Source organism: Spea bombifrons, chromosome 2, assembly GCF_027358695.1.
Source record: "Spea bombifrons isolate aSpeBom1 chromosome 2, aSpeBom1.2.pri, whole genome shotgun sequence".
In the NCBI taxonomy this organism is placed as follows: domain Eukaryota; kingdom Metazoa; phylum Chordata; class Amphibia; order Anura; family Pelobatidae; genus Spea; species Spea bombifrons.
Genome location: NC_071088.1, coordinates 130,747,003 through 130,763,989, shown reverse-complemented (window position 1 = coordinate 130,763,989; position 16,987 = coordinate 130,747,003). Strand labels below are relative to the sequence as shown.

General features: G+C 38.6%; 1 protein-coding gene across 1 annotated transcript in view; it reads left to right on the top strand.

The window, feature by feature from the left end:
* Positions 1–16,987, top strand: part of CNTN5 (contactin 5) — a 256,290-nt gene that overhangs the window by 201,707 nt on the left and 37,596 nt on the right. The window contains exons 14-15 of the mRNA XM_053456515.1: positions 1,947–2,067; positions 16,792–16,950. Coding sequence (XP_053312490.1) covers positions 1,947–2,067; positions 16,792–16,950 — 280 coding nt within the window. The remainder of the gene's footprint in view (positions 1–1,946; positions 2,068–16,791; positions 16,951–16,987) is intronic.

The following is a 16,987-nucleotide window of genomic DNA, read 5'->3' as shown; positions in this document are numbered from 1 at the left end:
TTTTAAGAAGCAAAAAGAAACGGACAATGTTGAGGACCGTAGACGCAGTGGTCGCCAAGGAAACGTAGTGTTGCGGATGAAAGACACATCATGGTTACACTGGTCAGAAGATGTCCAGCGCTTCCATCAGCTCAGTATTGGCAGAAAACAGTGGGATCCTGGTAAACCCATCTGGAAAAGACTGGTCAGAAGTGGTCTTCATGGAAGACTTGCGGCAATAAAAGAAAAGAAGAACAAGTTGTCCCGGAAGCGATGGTATGATCTCGACATTGAGGGATGACATGAAGAGAGGGAAGCAACTGAGGCCCCTAAATCAACAGAAGAACTGTGGTTAGTTCTCCAAGATGTTTGGATCAACCTACCTGCCGGGTTGCTTATAAACCTGTATACCTAGGAGTATTTTGAAGGAAAAGGGTGGTCACACATTTTGTTAAATGATAAAAAATAAACTATTAACAGCATTGAAAGCATTCTTACAGCAGTTTTTCACACCAGTCTTAAACTTTTGCACAGTACTGTATGTAAACGTTTTCCTGTTCATAAGGTGGTCACCTAAATGAGTACCGAAATTGCAAAAACGGACCCAGCCTCTCACTTGGGAAATCGTGTCCTCGCTACTCTAGGCGTTATATAAATACTGTTTTTTGTTTTGTTTTTTTTTTGTTTTGTTTTTTTTACTGTAAACAGTACATAAAATATAGAAGCATGGAACCATTCAGTCAGACTAGCAGTGAAGAAATGCTTAATTGCAGGGGAAATCTGATAAAATGACATACTTTTTAATTTGCCTTTGGAGTGCTTATTATTATGTAGACATGTAAAAAAAACCAAACTGGTAACACTTTATAATTGGTACTAATCGTACCTTATTATTTGTCTCTGAAGACATGAACTCACTGGAGGAACTGTAATGTTCTTGCTTCATTTAATCAGGAACTTCATGTTTGGGTACTTTGTAAATTATTACTTGGAATGAGTAGTTGGTCAATAGTTAATGGGAATCTCATTTAAACTTATGCTCCAATGCACTTAAATGTGTATGATGGATGCCTGACGCCTTTAAATTGTGTGGCCCATTTCTGGATCCCTCTAAATGCATTTGCCCCATTCCCCACACCCCCAGGTAAATGCCCTGCGGGAGATGCACTTGTCCCAATGCACTTTCTCTGCTGAGTGCTCAAGAATATTTTCCCATTGATTTCAAAGAGAGCGCTTTCCTGCCACTGATTGACAGCTTCAAGAAGCCAATCAGTGGCAAGATATGTCAGATGAAGAAAGATTTAGCAGCAAGTGTTTTGGGTCTTTCCCCCATTCGACTAACGTGTATGTTTCTAAGTTCCTTACTAGTTTATAGCAATCAATAGATCACACGGTCATATAAGAAGTCTCCCTGAAGCCATGTAATATGCGGGATGTATAAACCCACAGAAGGCATTATCTGGTATACATTTCTCATATGGGGGGGGGCAGAACTGTATATGTGTCCTGGAGAATATGGCTGATCATACGTCCCACTTTTCTTGAATACATGACTTTTTAACTGCATTTTGGTACTTTTTAGCCATTTGTTTAACCATCTGAGCGCCAAGTTGGAAACCAATTAATTGAAGCCCTAAATTGCCAAAAGGCTGCGCTGAAAACCAGGAGGGTGTACAGAATATAGTATAGCTATCGGTTAAACCCTTTAAGTGCTGGACGGACATCAACTTACATGTGATGATGCTATGACCCTTTTCGGATAGGCTATATAAGAAGAGCCAAAGTGTTCTTATATGCCATTAAATTCTATGTTTCTATAGTGAACGATAGTTTACTGAATACATGATTACTGCTATAAAGCTCGGTCTCCTTAGTAATGGGACTCCGCAGAGCACGCTTCGTATTTACTTCTATAACATTTCTAAAATGCCAATTTATTTATTTGTTTATTTATTTATTTTTTCCAGCAAGCGTCCTCGGCAGATTTAATGATTAGGAACATTCTCCTGATGCATGCCGGGACGTATGGCTGCAGGGTGCAGACTACGGCTGACAGTGTATCAGATGAGGCAGAACTTCTCGTTAGGGGTGAGTATACAGACATAATTCATTCCCTAAGCATACCGCCTCTTCTTGTCAGTACGTTGCAGATGCTTTGAAGTCCGCAGACCTGATGTTGGACCTGCTGGTAATTAGCAATTACAAATATAATAAACGTTGAAAGATGTCATGAATTTTTCGATTGTAGGACATATTATATGTTGTTGCTAAGCAATTAGCGTTAAACACATAGACACAGGCCTATGAATGCCGCTAATTAACCTACCGATACCATTGTATGGGCTTTTCCATGGCTTCAGCAGGGGCGTCTATGAGTGTTTCTGTTAGCCTTGTGTTTATTAGAGTTTATGTTATGGGAGGACAGGGGGGGTGAAAAAAACAGCAATATTCTCTCAACCATTAAAAAGTGTCCAACCAGGGGAGGGCTTGCACCTTTTAACTCCTTTACTTTACTATGCATTATAAAGGGTCAACCACAGAGAGCTTCTGCTGCAGAAAGCACTTTGTTGGCCCTGTATAATGTATAGTAAAATCAGTGAGGTTTCGTTGAATTATACATTATGCAGGCCCAGCTTAACCATTTTTGTTGGAGAAACCTGCCAGTGTGTGGCCCTTCATAATGACTAATAACTCTTCCTTTAGTAAGTAGAAGCCCATTTCAGGCTAACTGTAATGGGAGTTGTCCCCATTGTCTGGAGAACCACAATTCATTTGCCTCGAGCTAAAATACGTAACACAACCTCCCATTATGTCCGTCATTTGCTTGTCATTTATCATCAAACATCTACCATCCCCGTGCAGCATTCCATTTGCAGCGATTCTAGTAATTTATGTCTCCCCTCTGTCTTATGTTCTACAACAATATTCTAGCAAGCGTATGTTTACCATTAGATCTAAACTTTCATAACCAAATTCAGTTTATTTTTGTATGACTTTAATACTTTTTCTTTGTCTCCTTACTTTCTTTCATCTCTTTCCCCTTCTTTCTCTCCCCTTCTTTTGTTCTCTCTCTCTGTCTGCCCTTTCTTTATTTCCTCTCTGCTCACTTTTTCTTTTCTTCTCTTTCCCTCTCTTACCCTCTCCCTCTCTTCTTATCTCTCTCTTTCTTCTACATCCCTATTTCTTCCTTTTATCGCTTTGTTATGTCTACCTTTTATACGTCTATTTTGTGACCCCTCCCACCACACCGTACAGCATCCCTTTCCCATTCCTGCACTCAACACTGCCAATCAAACGCTCCTTTACCCATCACACAACCCCTGCGAGCAACATTATTCAGCAGGCTGGCCCCTTCACAACACTGTCCTTTAGCCCTCCCCAACCCCCAAACAACACAAGCTCCCCCATCTCTATATGATCCAAAACGCCATCCTTACCTCCCTCCCTGCACACAACACAATCTGGCAGATCCCCTTTCTCTCCACAAACACGATCTGATAGAGCCTTGGTGTGATGTTTTGTGATTTGGTGCCATGTTGATCATTTTATATTATATGAAAAGATGGTCAAATCAAGAACCCTACTGATACATTAGATGGCTGGAATGAGTGGTTACGCTCCGATGTGTATACATTCTATCCCTGTTATGGTAAACATCTCCTTAGGATAGCATTATGAAAACATTATGAATACATTTGTTGGTCTAAGCCACAATCAGACTCCTCTTCCTTGGATCTCTATTACACTGATTTAATAGACCACTGTAGGCCATTATAATTCTTTCAATATATGTTTAACTCTCTTAGGAGCTATGTGTTATAATACAGCATTAATATGTTGTATCTTAAGTAAATGAACATGCATTAGGCATTACCAAACACTTTATATCAGTTTTCCAAGCTGATGTTTTGACGTTTACAACAGGAAAGAGTTTAAGGGAGATCATTTTTTTTTTTATTTGTCAGATTGTAAGGTCTTGCACAGAAAGTTAGATACAAACACACGCATTTAACTAGTATAGCAGCATATACATCAATATATAAAAACAACTTAAAAACATATTTTATCACAACAGAAATATAATGTAAAATCTATAATAATCTCATTTGAAAAACAAATTCATAAAAATATTTAAATTTTAAAATTTCATTTAAAAAAGTGATTTATGTCCAGCTTCCGCTTCCTAAATGGACATAAAATTATATATCAGTATATATATATATATATATATATATATATATATATAATCACTGTATAAACAGTTAATTTCAGTAGAAGACCAGGCTAGGACCTTAAAAAAAAAGTCATAAAGCCGTGCATATCAGCCTTGAGATTCAGACCTCCTCTTTCTTCTGCAGAAGTAGCCAAATACACAAATTGGTCATTGTTCTGTTGACTGCCACCGTCTGCCACCGTCGACTTGTAACAAGTATAGAAGCAAGGAGCAACAGCTCTGAGGTTATGTATGAACTTGGCATACATACACATACATTTTCTCTTTAATGAGGATAAGATAAAACTCCTATGCAAATTAGTAATTCATCTTCAATCTGTTATAACTATTCGAGACTATGAAGAACACTTTATGCCGAACAGGAAAAGATAAAATTGTAAGCTTTGTATAAAAAGATCAAAAAGATTGAAAAGTGATCTACTCGCCATAGAAACCAGTAGAGCTGTTCTGCAATTGGACCATTTCATTGATTTCCATGGTCGAAGAACCCTTTTAAAACTTTGTTCCTAAACTCAGCTACAAATTGTAATTTTTATAGACAATGGGATATATATGATACATTTCATGTGTATTCACATTGCTCTCATATCAAGCAGTTCACTAAATCTGCAAAATGTATGTAAATATATAGCCGGGGCATAGGCACAGTTTAGAGGTGCATTGGGAAGTACGCGAGAGACTCCATGCACCAGTTGGTCATAGATTTAGAGTCTACTGAACACAGTATTGATTCAATACCAGACACATGGATCTGTAAATGCCTGAACCTATAAAAAGTCAAGAGGACACTAAGGACCTTCCTCAAGAACTCAATGAGAGTCTGGAAGACATCACTGGAAGCCAACTCAAGGCAGCTAGCACAAATGACCTATATTTAAGCTGGCTGAGGGGTTTAAGCCTATGCAGGACAGCAGTGGGGACAGTGCATCACCTTGATTCACTGAAAGTTGTGGAGAATAGAATCTGGAGAACCAGGGCCTCAAAGAAGAGCTAGAGACGATTTGGAGAGTGAAGGCCAAAGTGGTCCCAGTCATCATAGGAGCACTCAGGCTGAGAGAGTGCAGTGCTAAGATACTGCGCAGGACCCTCAAACTCCCAGGGCTCTGGAAGAGGACCCGAGATTGAGGAAGACACAAATCACCCATAGGGATGAGAAGGGAATATATATATATATATATATATATATATATATATCAAAGAAAAGGCTTCATAATTATATCCGGTGTATAAAAATGCAGACAAACATGAGTTGTAATGAATGCTTAGCCCATATAATGAGGAGACAGGTGGGCAGCAATAAGTAGGTTTAAGAATGATTGTGATATTAAGTATGCCAGAAATAAGTAATTTCGATGAATTAACTTGAAAAATAAACATTTTCTTTAGGAAGAACTTTTTTTTCCCTCCTGCTTTTGAATATGCCTTCATTGTGTTACAATGTTACATTGTACTTTTTTATCTAACAATGATGCAAAAAAAAAACAAAACAATGGATTTTTATTCTATTTAGGGACTCCGCTACTTCCTAATGATGTATTATTTTGTAGCTTACAGGCCAGTAGGAAAAAGGAAAAAGCAAGAAGCGCACACAGTTTTGTGCACGGGTTGTTTATTAGAGCGCATATATTTGCGTAGTAAATCATGTAAGTAATAGTTGCAGTTCCCTAGTGGTTTTGCAGGAAGAAATATTAATAAAGTAAATATAAAAATATACATATAATTGGCATGTACATGTTAAGTATTTTCTTTTACATATTAACTGGGAATACTGTAGTGTAATTTAAATGTATATATGGATTAAAATATGTAAATTCATGTATTTAACTAGTTTACATATTGGAAACATGAGTTAGGAAAAGGAAGTGCATAACCGTTTTTTACTCGTGGGGAATATGCCAATTTCTTCCTCTAAGAAAGCAGGAAGGTATTTTCTTACCTTGACTTAAAAAGTAAAATGATTGAAGGACCAGCTTGTTTTTTATATTTTTTATGTAACACGTGCTGGGGGCTCCAATTTAGATTGTGCTAAACTCTATAGAAAGACACTCTGTGTCTGCTTTAGATGCCCACCTTGGAACCATAAGTATCCTGGAAGTCAACCCCTGTATTGATTGCAGCACACTGTGCTTGTTGCAGTTACTATATTCTGCCACTAGGGGCAGTTCTCTCTCTCCCTTCCACAGAGAGAAGTGGAAAGAACTAGATGCCTAGAAATTGACCAGGAGTCTAGGGAGATCAGCACCTCACCTGGAGACTCTTGGTCTTCAAACACAGGAGTTCCCAAGCGTGATAATCAATTGTGGTACTAGGAGCCTCCTAGCAAACTAGAGAGTTACTAGGTATGGTCATTTTGGATGCTTTTGATAGTCGCTGTATTTCACCCAAAGATGTTTTTGAGAACACTAGCATTTTTATAGTATTTATCACATGTAGCTTATATTATTATTATTATATCATTAAAAAAAAGCCCAAATGGACGGTCTTTGCACCTAAACAGCAAAAGTCTCAATGTTATTACATTAAATTTCTCTTTTTGTAAGTATACGGTCATACTAGACAGTTTCACTGCTTCCGGATTATCCATGTATTTGTTCTAAACTCCCATAGTTGAGTTCTGGAGCCTCAGTTAACCCCCTCTTGGTGAAAGACAGCATTTTGTGATGTAATGATGGGACTGATTAAATGATGGATGAATTCCAAAGGGTAGACTTCACATTTCCCATGTAATCAGTGATCCTTGACCTATCATTCTATTTTTGGGCTAATGTGTGTTATACACTCTGCTCATTGTGTGATAAATAAGTAGGTTATGGAGCCCAGATAAAGTGGAGTTGACAGATTATCTACAGTAAAGTTGATTTCTGCTAAAGAAGTTTATTAATACCTACTCACTTCTCATCATTGTCATCCAGGGAATAATGATCAAAACTTTAAAGGAAGGAACAAAACATTAAATTGGCACAGATGGGATTCTTGCAACTGTTTTTCAGTGATTAATTATATATCCTATTAACATAATCAATGTAAAACATGTTAATAATTTTGGTGAAACTGATTAAAACTTAAACCAAATACATCTGGGTGTGTTTAGAAAGGTAAAATCTTTTTATAAAAGCACATGTATTGATTATTGACTTTTTAGAGAGTCTAAAGGAATCTCAGAGCTAGTGGAATGAACCTTATGCCATATATGAAGGGTATCCCTCATGCTATATACAATGCAAATTGAGGTTTAATATGAGGTTTTACAAAGACAAATATGTGTATAGCCTATGATCCCACAAATATGCCTAAATATCCCCAATATTACCAGCCAGCAGAACGAAAGTGTTATTTGCCAACCCAATAATAGGTGTAAAGAAGAGTAGTTTTTACATCTTTATTTTTAGAGATTTGTTTTACTAAATGTCTGTATGACCAAACAAAACACAAAATTACAGCTCCTATGTCTTTAAGGTTTATTCATCGTACAAAGTAGCACACAGTACAAATTGATAACAGGGTAACCTACAACAAATGCAGGTTCCGTTTCTTGAACTGAAGGATGAGAAAAAGACTATCCTTGAATTTTTAGACCCCTTTACGGTGTCAGGGTATACATTTTACCATAGATGGACTATATATGAATACTCATATTACTATTGGATCATTCTTTTGACATAGCAGAATTCCAGAAAGCCCCATGATTACATATTAATGCTCAACTTCGCCATTTATCCAGAAGAAGACAAAAAACCCCACATTGAAAGATATTTCAAAATCAGTATATTTTTTCTTAAAAAGTAATCAAGCCCATATTTAAAGGCATCTTTCAAATTTGGTAGCATAAATTGCTGCACATATTTCTTGAGCTAATTGGTCCCCCAAATTTAATGTGAATATAGATTTCTGAAATGTATTTTCTTACTAGCCAACTACATTTCCTTGTCAATTGGAATTTATGTAGCTAAATATATATGCTATAGTTTCTTGATGTTACTGAGTCACTGTTAAGTAGGACTAGAAGTGCAAACATTAACAACCCCAGCAGATGTACACTCTACTCCAATTACTTCCTTCTCCATCAGAATTCCAACCTATATATATATATATATATATATATATATATATATAACAGCTATAATCCAGGCTGGACTGGAGATGGGTTTATGTCAAAAGTATTTGTGTACTGAAAGAAATGACCATGCCTTTGAAGTCTCTGGGTTTGACCCGGAGTCTTTGAGTAATGCACTGCTTTCCAGGGCCTCTGGGTGTAATGTCTCTGTTAGTAAATGCAGGTAAGGAATCCAGTATGCAGGAAAGGTAGCAACAGGAACGGTTCGGACAGAGTCCAAAGAATAGTTGAGCAAGCCGGGTCAGGATTGGAGAAGGTAAAGTAGTCAGGAGTAAGGCAATGGTTCAGCAACAAGAGGATCCTCAGACAGGCCGGGTCAGGAGTGGAGAAATCAGAGTAAACAGGAACAAACCAAATCAGGAGTAAACGCAATATGCAGCAGGGAACCGCTCAGCTGTGAACAACAACCGAGCACTGACTGAGTGTCAGTGCTCAGGTTTTAAACTTGCCGCTTCTGCAAGCCCCGCCCCCAGCTAATGACGTGGAGCTGTGCGTGCAGCGTGATCTCCACTGAGGCATAGAGAGAGGGAGGGGGCGTGGCATGTGTGCGTGCTCCTCCTCCCTATTCTCCTATAGCAGCAGACCACGAGTGCCCGCCGGACGCGGGCACCGAAGATTGGGCACCGGGGACGGTAAGTGGCGAGTACCCGCTATCCGCGGGTACTCGGGAGAATGGCTCCGCTGCGGTTCGGGACGAGAACGTCCCGGATCGTGACACTGGGCCACTGTCTTGTTTCTTCTAGGCAAGGGAGCGTTATGTAGCCATGCCCACTCCTCACCCAATTACCCCCCAGTCCTAATCCATTCTAGCCTGCCCTGGCAAGTTTCCACACCACTTGATAAACTGCTACTCTGTGATTACAAATATCAAACACTGCAGCAGTCACAGTTCTGAGGACCGCATTGAACCTTCCCGTGGACCATTGGTGTTCCGTAGACCAAAGCTGGAGAATGGTTGCTCTGGGATGTATTCGTTGTATACATTTTCAGCTTATTAAAGCCATTCAACTCATATACTATAAGTTATTTGGATTCTGTGTGACTGAAATGAAACAAAATCATCATCTTATCAGATGATGAGTATAAATTAGACTTCCAACAAGAATCAATTATTAATCATTACAGTGTTAGCAGGATTCCGCCCCAGGAGTTGCAATGAAAACGAGCTTATACATATTAACGATATTAATGATTGCTATTGAGTCATCTAACGTGAAATTTCTTTTTTGTATTCCATTTGGGTCATAATTCATTTGTTATAAATGATAGGAAATAAACCTTTATCTTTATAGTATATTTCATAATCCCTGCAACCCAACAGAAGAGATGCAAATAGAACATGGGCAGGTGAATGATAAAATACTAAAGCATATTAACTCTCCATTCACTTGTTCAATCCTCTGCTACACTAGGGGTTAGAAGCCAGTAACATTCATTTAAATAAATGCTAATTAGATTGAAACTAATTATTTTCTAGGCAGACTGCATTATTATGTTTTTAAGGATTACAGATAGAAAACAGATGCATGTTTGATTGATGGCAGATTATTCTTGAATGAATAAGCATAATATTGATTCTTCAGTGTGATTCTGGTTTTACACACTTTGATGACAACCGAGAAATGTATTGTTAATTAAGTAATGCTAAAGCCTTTCTTTTTTTCTTTGGAATAATGTCAAATGTTTTTTTTTTCTTCTTCTTCTTTTTGTCTTACCAGTGAAAAGGTTTTATTATGCGTTATGAAGGGCCAATGCAGGTGAGCTTTTAATGCTCCCGACCTGGCTCTGTAGAATTCCAAGTTAAATCGGTACAATGAATGCGACAACAATGAATGTGTATGAAAGTACTATAAATTATTACAAAAATAATTCTTACCTAAGGGAAGGGCTGCATGGTCCAAGGTTTTAATGCAGATTTGCTGCTTGAAGCTCATGGGGGTTAGATCCTGGAGCGTTTGCTGAACCAGTGCTAGAGCGGATATATATATATTTGTAATATATATCACGTCATATCATGTGCGAGGAGATCTGTTCTGACGAACACATTCCTTGCATGGAAAATACCTGGGAATGGGGCAAATCCATAGAATCCCCCCCCATGTATTTGCAACGAGGACACCACAAAAATGAGCAGGAAATCTGAGCTATTATATGCACGTACCTGGGTTTGGCCCAGAGATCTCCAGGTGAAGCTCTGGTTCTCCGTGTCTGGACCCGAATCCTCCGGGCCGCGGGAGCGGGGTCTTGACACGCCCCGCTCCACGCCCATTTTCCCTTTAAATGGGGTGTTTCCCGACATCAGCGTGAACTCCCACCGATGTCTCGGGACCGCCCGCTGACATCAGTGGGCAGTCCTGGCCGCGCCCCGCAAGTGAAGGCTCTGGTAGCCGGAGCCCAGGAGTTCCCAGGTATGCTTATGCATTAAAGTGCAAATAATTGTTTGAGTTTCACTCTAAATCCGACACAATTAGAAAAGCCTCCCCTTGTTAATTATGTATGTTGTATCAGCCGTTTTTGCAGGATAAGATCATTGGGCTTAACCCTTCACCAGGGCTGGACTGGGGATGACCCGACAACCCTGGCTCTTTAAGGCCAGCGGCCTCCTGATAACATTAGTGCGACCTCTCAGTATGCGCCAGATTGGGTGAGTGAGTGGCACTCTCGGCCAGACACCCACCGAGCATTTGTCTGGTATTCCAGATGGCAAGTCCGAGCCTGCCCTTCACTGTACATTCTGACGTCGTTGAGTAAAACCATTGCTAATCTTTTATTTTGGGGGTCATTCTCTTAGGAGTCTCAACAGAATACTAAAAAAAAAAATAAAGAGTACACCTCAAACATACATTACGTAACACTATAAATCATCTTCACGTTCGTTATATATTCCACGCGCAGTAAACCTGCTTTACACCCACTAATTAAAAATCCCGGAATCATTGCTGATTTAGCACCTAGCCGCTCCTGGCTTTTCCTGAGAGAGTTGGGATCTCAGCTCCTGTAGTCATCCCCCAGCATGACTCGGGCACTATTAACATACAGCGAAACACATAAATAAGACACAGGAGACTTGAGGTCGTTGAAAAAAGTGGCCACCGCGCTTTATTACTTTGACAAATTCAAGAAAATGAATTAAGAAAATATGAGATAGGTTATGCATCAGATAACATGTAAAACCATAACCATCGCTAAATAACATTTCGTAGGGATATCCTGCCAAATACCTCACGGGGACCGTTGGGTCGGAACACCCTACCGTTCGAAAGTTCCCCCAGGGACTGAACGCGTGGAGAAATTAAAACAAACATAAATGTTGGTATAACAACCAATTGTAAACATAGCGTACCTATCTCTAAAATTCCGCCGAAAAAAAAAACAACCACAGTCAGATGCAGAAAGGTGAATAAAATGGGGAGGGAGGGCGGGGAATCACTGATTTATAACGCTGGTCAATAGTATCTGACCAGTGGCGGGAAAAACGGTCCCCTAAATAGCCACCCAAAACCCCACCCAACAGGTCGAGGAACCCCATAGGATGTCCCTTAAATGACCCCTAAATTATACGTAAACTATGGTACAGCGGGGTGTATATTTGGCAAACACTTGATATCTGTGGCTACATAACATCTCTCCGGACAGGAATGCACACCTGCTGGTACATTGCTGATGCAATTTTAATTGTCGTTCGTGTATCAAAAGCAAAGTTAATTTCTCTGTGCGGGATTTCCGATTAATAAATCATTTTAAAAAGCAGAAAAGTCGCAACATAAGACATTTCTTTTTGATATATTCCTTTTAAAGTGTCACCCCTTTTCCATGGAATATGTATTTTTGAAAATGATCTTAATAGTGATATTTAACCATTACAACCATTTTTTATTTCTAATATCACAATAAAAAAATAAAGTGAATAAAAATAAGCTTTTTTTTTTTTATAAACAATTCTAGTTTTTGCTTAATATGTTTTCAGACAGCTAAGTATTAGCCATTTCTATTTGTTTTAACTCTGTTATCTTAGCCCAATCTATTAGGCAGACCCTTTATCATTCTTCCCGTAGAAAGGCTCAGTCTTAAATCACCCAGGCGCTGACTTTCTGAACAGGAAAATATTTGATTTTACAAGCAGGACTTATTAACATTTGGGAAAGCCACCCAAAAGATCACATGATGGATTTTATGCTGAAGGGGGGGATTATTTTTTTTCTTCAATGGTGGGTCACTGGACTTGTTTGATGAATGCATCTAGAATTAAATTATATTTAAACAACATTTAATATCAAATAATTTGCAAAAAAGAAAAAGAAAATGAAATACAATATATACAATATACACTTAAAGGTTTCTTGTAACAGAGAAAATACTAACGTTTTGCCATTTTATGTTTAGTACTTTGGGGCAAATAGCATAGAAAGATTATTCTGCATTGTTTTATCCTGCTCTTGATGCTTTTTATAATAAATGTAGTTTTCGAATGGTAACAAGCGCATTTAAACAGGCTTATTGTCACTTTTTATAAGCTGATGAAAGGGAAAGCTTTACGATGGAGGGGATTTCTTTACAAGCTGCACCGGTATACGATTGCTAATATTCCGAAGAATAGTTAAAAGCTTTACTGCTTGTTTTGATTTCCAGGACCGCAGAGTAGCAAACTTTTCTTATTATCACAGCAGAGTTTTTTCCATGGTTAGAAATAATCCGTATCGCAGTTAATGATTGGGATTGTCATCAAGAAGGGTTCTCAAATAAACTTATCTAGATGTTCCAAATGTTCCTGTATAAAGTTTTTTGTACAGGTACAATAGACACACCTGGGAACATCTCAGGAGTCTTTTTGTCTAAAGAATGAGTGTTAAAGCATGTTACGTGCTTAACTCCCCTTTTGTTAAAAACCTTGCATCTTTAGAACTGCAACTAGGCTACTTTTGGAGCCAGTTTTGGCTGCTTGAAGGACCAAACCGTGGCATGAATGTGCTACCATAGAAATGAATGGGAACACTTTCTATGCATGAATTCTGGGGTGACTGGTAGTGAGTTTCTTGCAGTTGTCCACTGGTAAGCAGGAGGTGTTCCACCAAATGCATCTCCTGCAAGCCAAGGGATTGGGAAAGAATGCAGGTGGATGGGACAAGTGCGTACGATTGCTGGAGGGTCTTTTATGAGATACAACCAAGCTTTGTAAAAAAAAAAAAACCTCAAACAAATGGAATGTCGTATCCCAGCTCTCCACCTCCTCGACATGTATAGCACCGGTATAGCATGATAATATAAATGGGCTGGTTGGGGAGCTCAAAGATCTCCCTTGTAACTGGCTTATTGAACAGCTATGCACCGGGGGGGCTTGATCCTCCAATAGGACGATATATACCCCTTGTTTTACTACTACTACCCCATGGACCTGCTACTCAGCCTAGGCCAGAATATGCCACTTTCAACGCAAGCTGGTGGCATGGCTCTGTGTCTTCATTGGTAACTAAGTAAAACTTACAATATAATGTAATAACATAAACATTTATCTAATATCAGCATAAAATATTGCAATATTTCCTACCCGTAAACAGAGTGTTTTCTAATTTTATTATTCCTATTTTTTTATTTTTTTTGCAAACTTATTCTATATCTAAATTGAATTAAATAAACTAATTGAAAAATTCTGGCTCAGGGTAGGTGATCTATCTCTTCACGGGCTTCATTCTATTGATAGTCCTTAGCGATGAATCGTATTTAGTCAAACGTCCTCCTTCAGTCCTAGGAATACATTCACATGTTTCGTGAAATCAAAGGAAATAAGCCCTGAATTGACGCCGCGGCTTATTAATTTAAACCAAGCGCACATAATAACAATATTCTAAAAATCCGTTTATCCGGGAAATAGATATTTGGAATCTCCTCTGTGTGTCTCAAAGTAAAATGTAATCTCCATAATGACGCCCCGTCCTTCTGTCCTGACCTCACCTTCAGCGGAATGAATAAAGCGCAACCTGGCTATGTTATCGCGCCTGAACGTTTTGGTTGATTTACCAGAAAATCGGATGCACTTACATCTATTTTCTGTTCTGATGATGATGCATTGTCATAAAAAGCATCCCATTACTCCGATTACTTTTGCCAAATAGTCCACAATCCTTCTCTGCAGATGGAGTTTTTAATCATAAATTGCAATTTCTCAGTTGAAAACAGAAGGGAGTACAATTTAAAGGTGTATAATGAATAAAAGTACCGTATACAGGCAATCAGAAGCCCGAGGACTACTCACAGACGCTTAATGGGGGCAGCAGACTTCTCAGATTTGATGGCATTTTTATAACGGTATGTGAAGAAAATGGCTGCTATATCTGTTGTTTGTTCAAGGTCAAATAATGAAATCAACTGGAAAAAGAATAATGAGGCCAAATTATCACTGCGTTGGTTTTTAATATGCCGCGTTCTAGGACGATAGGGTTAAGGCAGCAGGTTAGAGGTTAACTAACGGCGTTCTGGGAAAATTTCGCCTCACTGATTTAACTTCAGCACTTGATGCCAGGCCAACTCAGCACCTTTCCAGAGACTGGGCCATCAAAATTTATAGTTAATATGGTGATATGAAATAATAAAAAAAAAATCTCATCATAACTCATAATTTAGTGAATAAAACCCAAGGTCAAAAAAAAAAAAAAAAGCCTATGACAAACAATTCCATATTTGTAAGTGTATGAATGAACGCATTATTATGATTATTAATATCATTAATGTTAATAATAAAAATGATAGAAATAGCGATAATCATAATTATAATTCATCAATAATAATAATCATAACTATCTATGGGATACAAATATGTTTTTCCTTATAGCAAAAAAAAATGTTTTTTGTTTTTACTAAAGTGGGAGTTTTCAGGAAAGTTGACCATATCAGAGTAAAAATGTAAGTTTTAGGAAATAAACTGATTTCAGGAATCAAGGAGTCTATGATGTAGTGCGTATCGGTGACACGCTAGGTGGCCGCACTGAAGGCCCGAGCCTGTGCAATTTATTTTGTGCTCCTTAAGGACGGATCTTTAAGCACTCCTACAGGGATCTAATTATTGTTATTTTACTGTTTTCTAAAAGTTTTACAAGACTCCATCCATTTCTTTTTTTTTTTTTTGTAAAGTTTTCTACACTTCTATTGCTGAAGAGTTACATGGCCCCGGGGCGGAAAAGAAAAGATCCTCCAACTTAACCATCCGGCTGACACTATAAATAATTGTTGCCGCCATAAAATATAATGATATCGCAATGAGAGGAATGACATGGGCATAGCAGGTTGAGCTCGGCTGTCACATTTTTCACCGGTTGCAGTCTGATACACGATCGCTTTTCATTTTTAAAAATGCTTTTACTGCAGATTGACTTCAAATAGGACCATTTCTCTACGTGTATTCCATCCACCCTTTTCAAATATTTAAAATGGCTGGAAATTGATTGTCAAATATTCTGAACATGTAATTTTCATACATTGAACAAAACAGATTTGTTGTCAAATTCTTTTTTTCAGATTTTTTCCTCCCTATTTTCCATTACAGCGTACTTGTTAGACATAATGCAGTAGATCTATGTCAAATTGGTTTACTGGTGGGTTTTTTACCATCATCAAATGCCATACTGGTGTTTTAACACATACCGGTGACTGAAATCACAGTACACTAATAATGTAATAATTCTTGGGGGTACGCTTAAAGTGGACTTGGTACCAAAAAGAAACTTGCTATTAAGTCAGGAAACCTAAAGAAACTGTAATGGCTCTGGGTGGTGGATCAGATGGGAGTATGGAGGGACACTGCAAGCGTCCACACTCAGCATGGGAAAGATGTACTCGTGGCTCTCTGCTTGTAGGCAGCTGTCTGTTACAGTCTTGGTGGCCCTCTGCCTAGAAGGTACAAAACTGGTTGGTAGTCCAGATAAGAGGAGCCTGGAACAGGCACTGGCCGACAGCAAAAGTAACTGGCGGAGGTCAGTGGCAGACACATCAGGGTCAGGATAGCCAGAGTCATACACAATCAGGCCATTAGGATTAGGCGGATTAGGCAAAGGCATAAAAAAATACAGTTGAGGGTCAATAGCTGGATAAAGGTTGTTTTTTTTTAGCTTGTATCAAGGGGATTTGGACACGTTTTGTTTACAAGTAGTTCAATTACTTTGAGCTATTTTGGCTGCATCTCTTCTCCAGCCCGCTGTGATCGGCAGAAGGTGCAATTGAAAGTGTAGCTAACTAAAACCTTGTAGTCTGCTGTCTACATCTGAAAAATATTTTTTTCTCTTTTAAATTTTGTGTTTGCATCAAAATCCTGTTTTGTTATAGAAAAAAATGTTCATAAAGATAATTACGTTTTTATGTAATCAGCTCTCGCATAAACACCCAGCATATTATCTTTTGTTGTAATCAGATAAATTGACCCTGATTGGCCCAATAACTTCACCTAGTAATCATTCAATCATCTTTATTTTTCCAGGTCCACCTGGACCTCCGGGGGTAGTAATTGTGGAGGAAATCACAGAAAGCACAGCCACCCTGTCCTGGAGTCCCGGAGTTGACAATCACAGTCCAATCATTTTTTACAATCTTCAAGCTCGGAGCCCGTTTTCCCTTGGCTGGCAGACTGTGAAAACAGGTGAGCCCATGTGACCATGTAATTAAATAATTTGCAT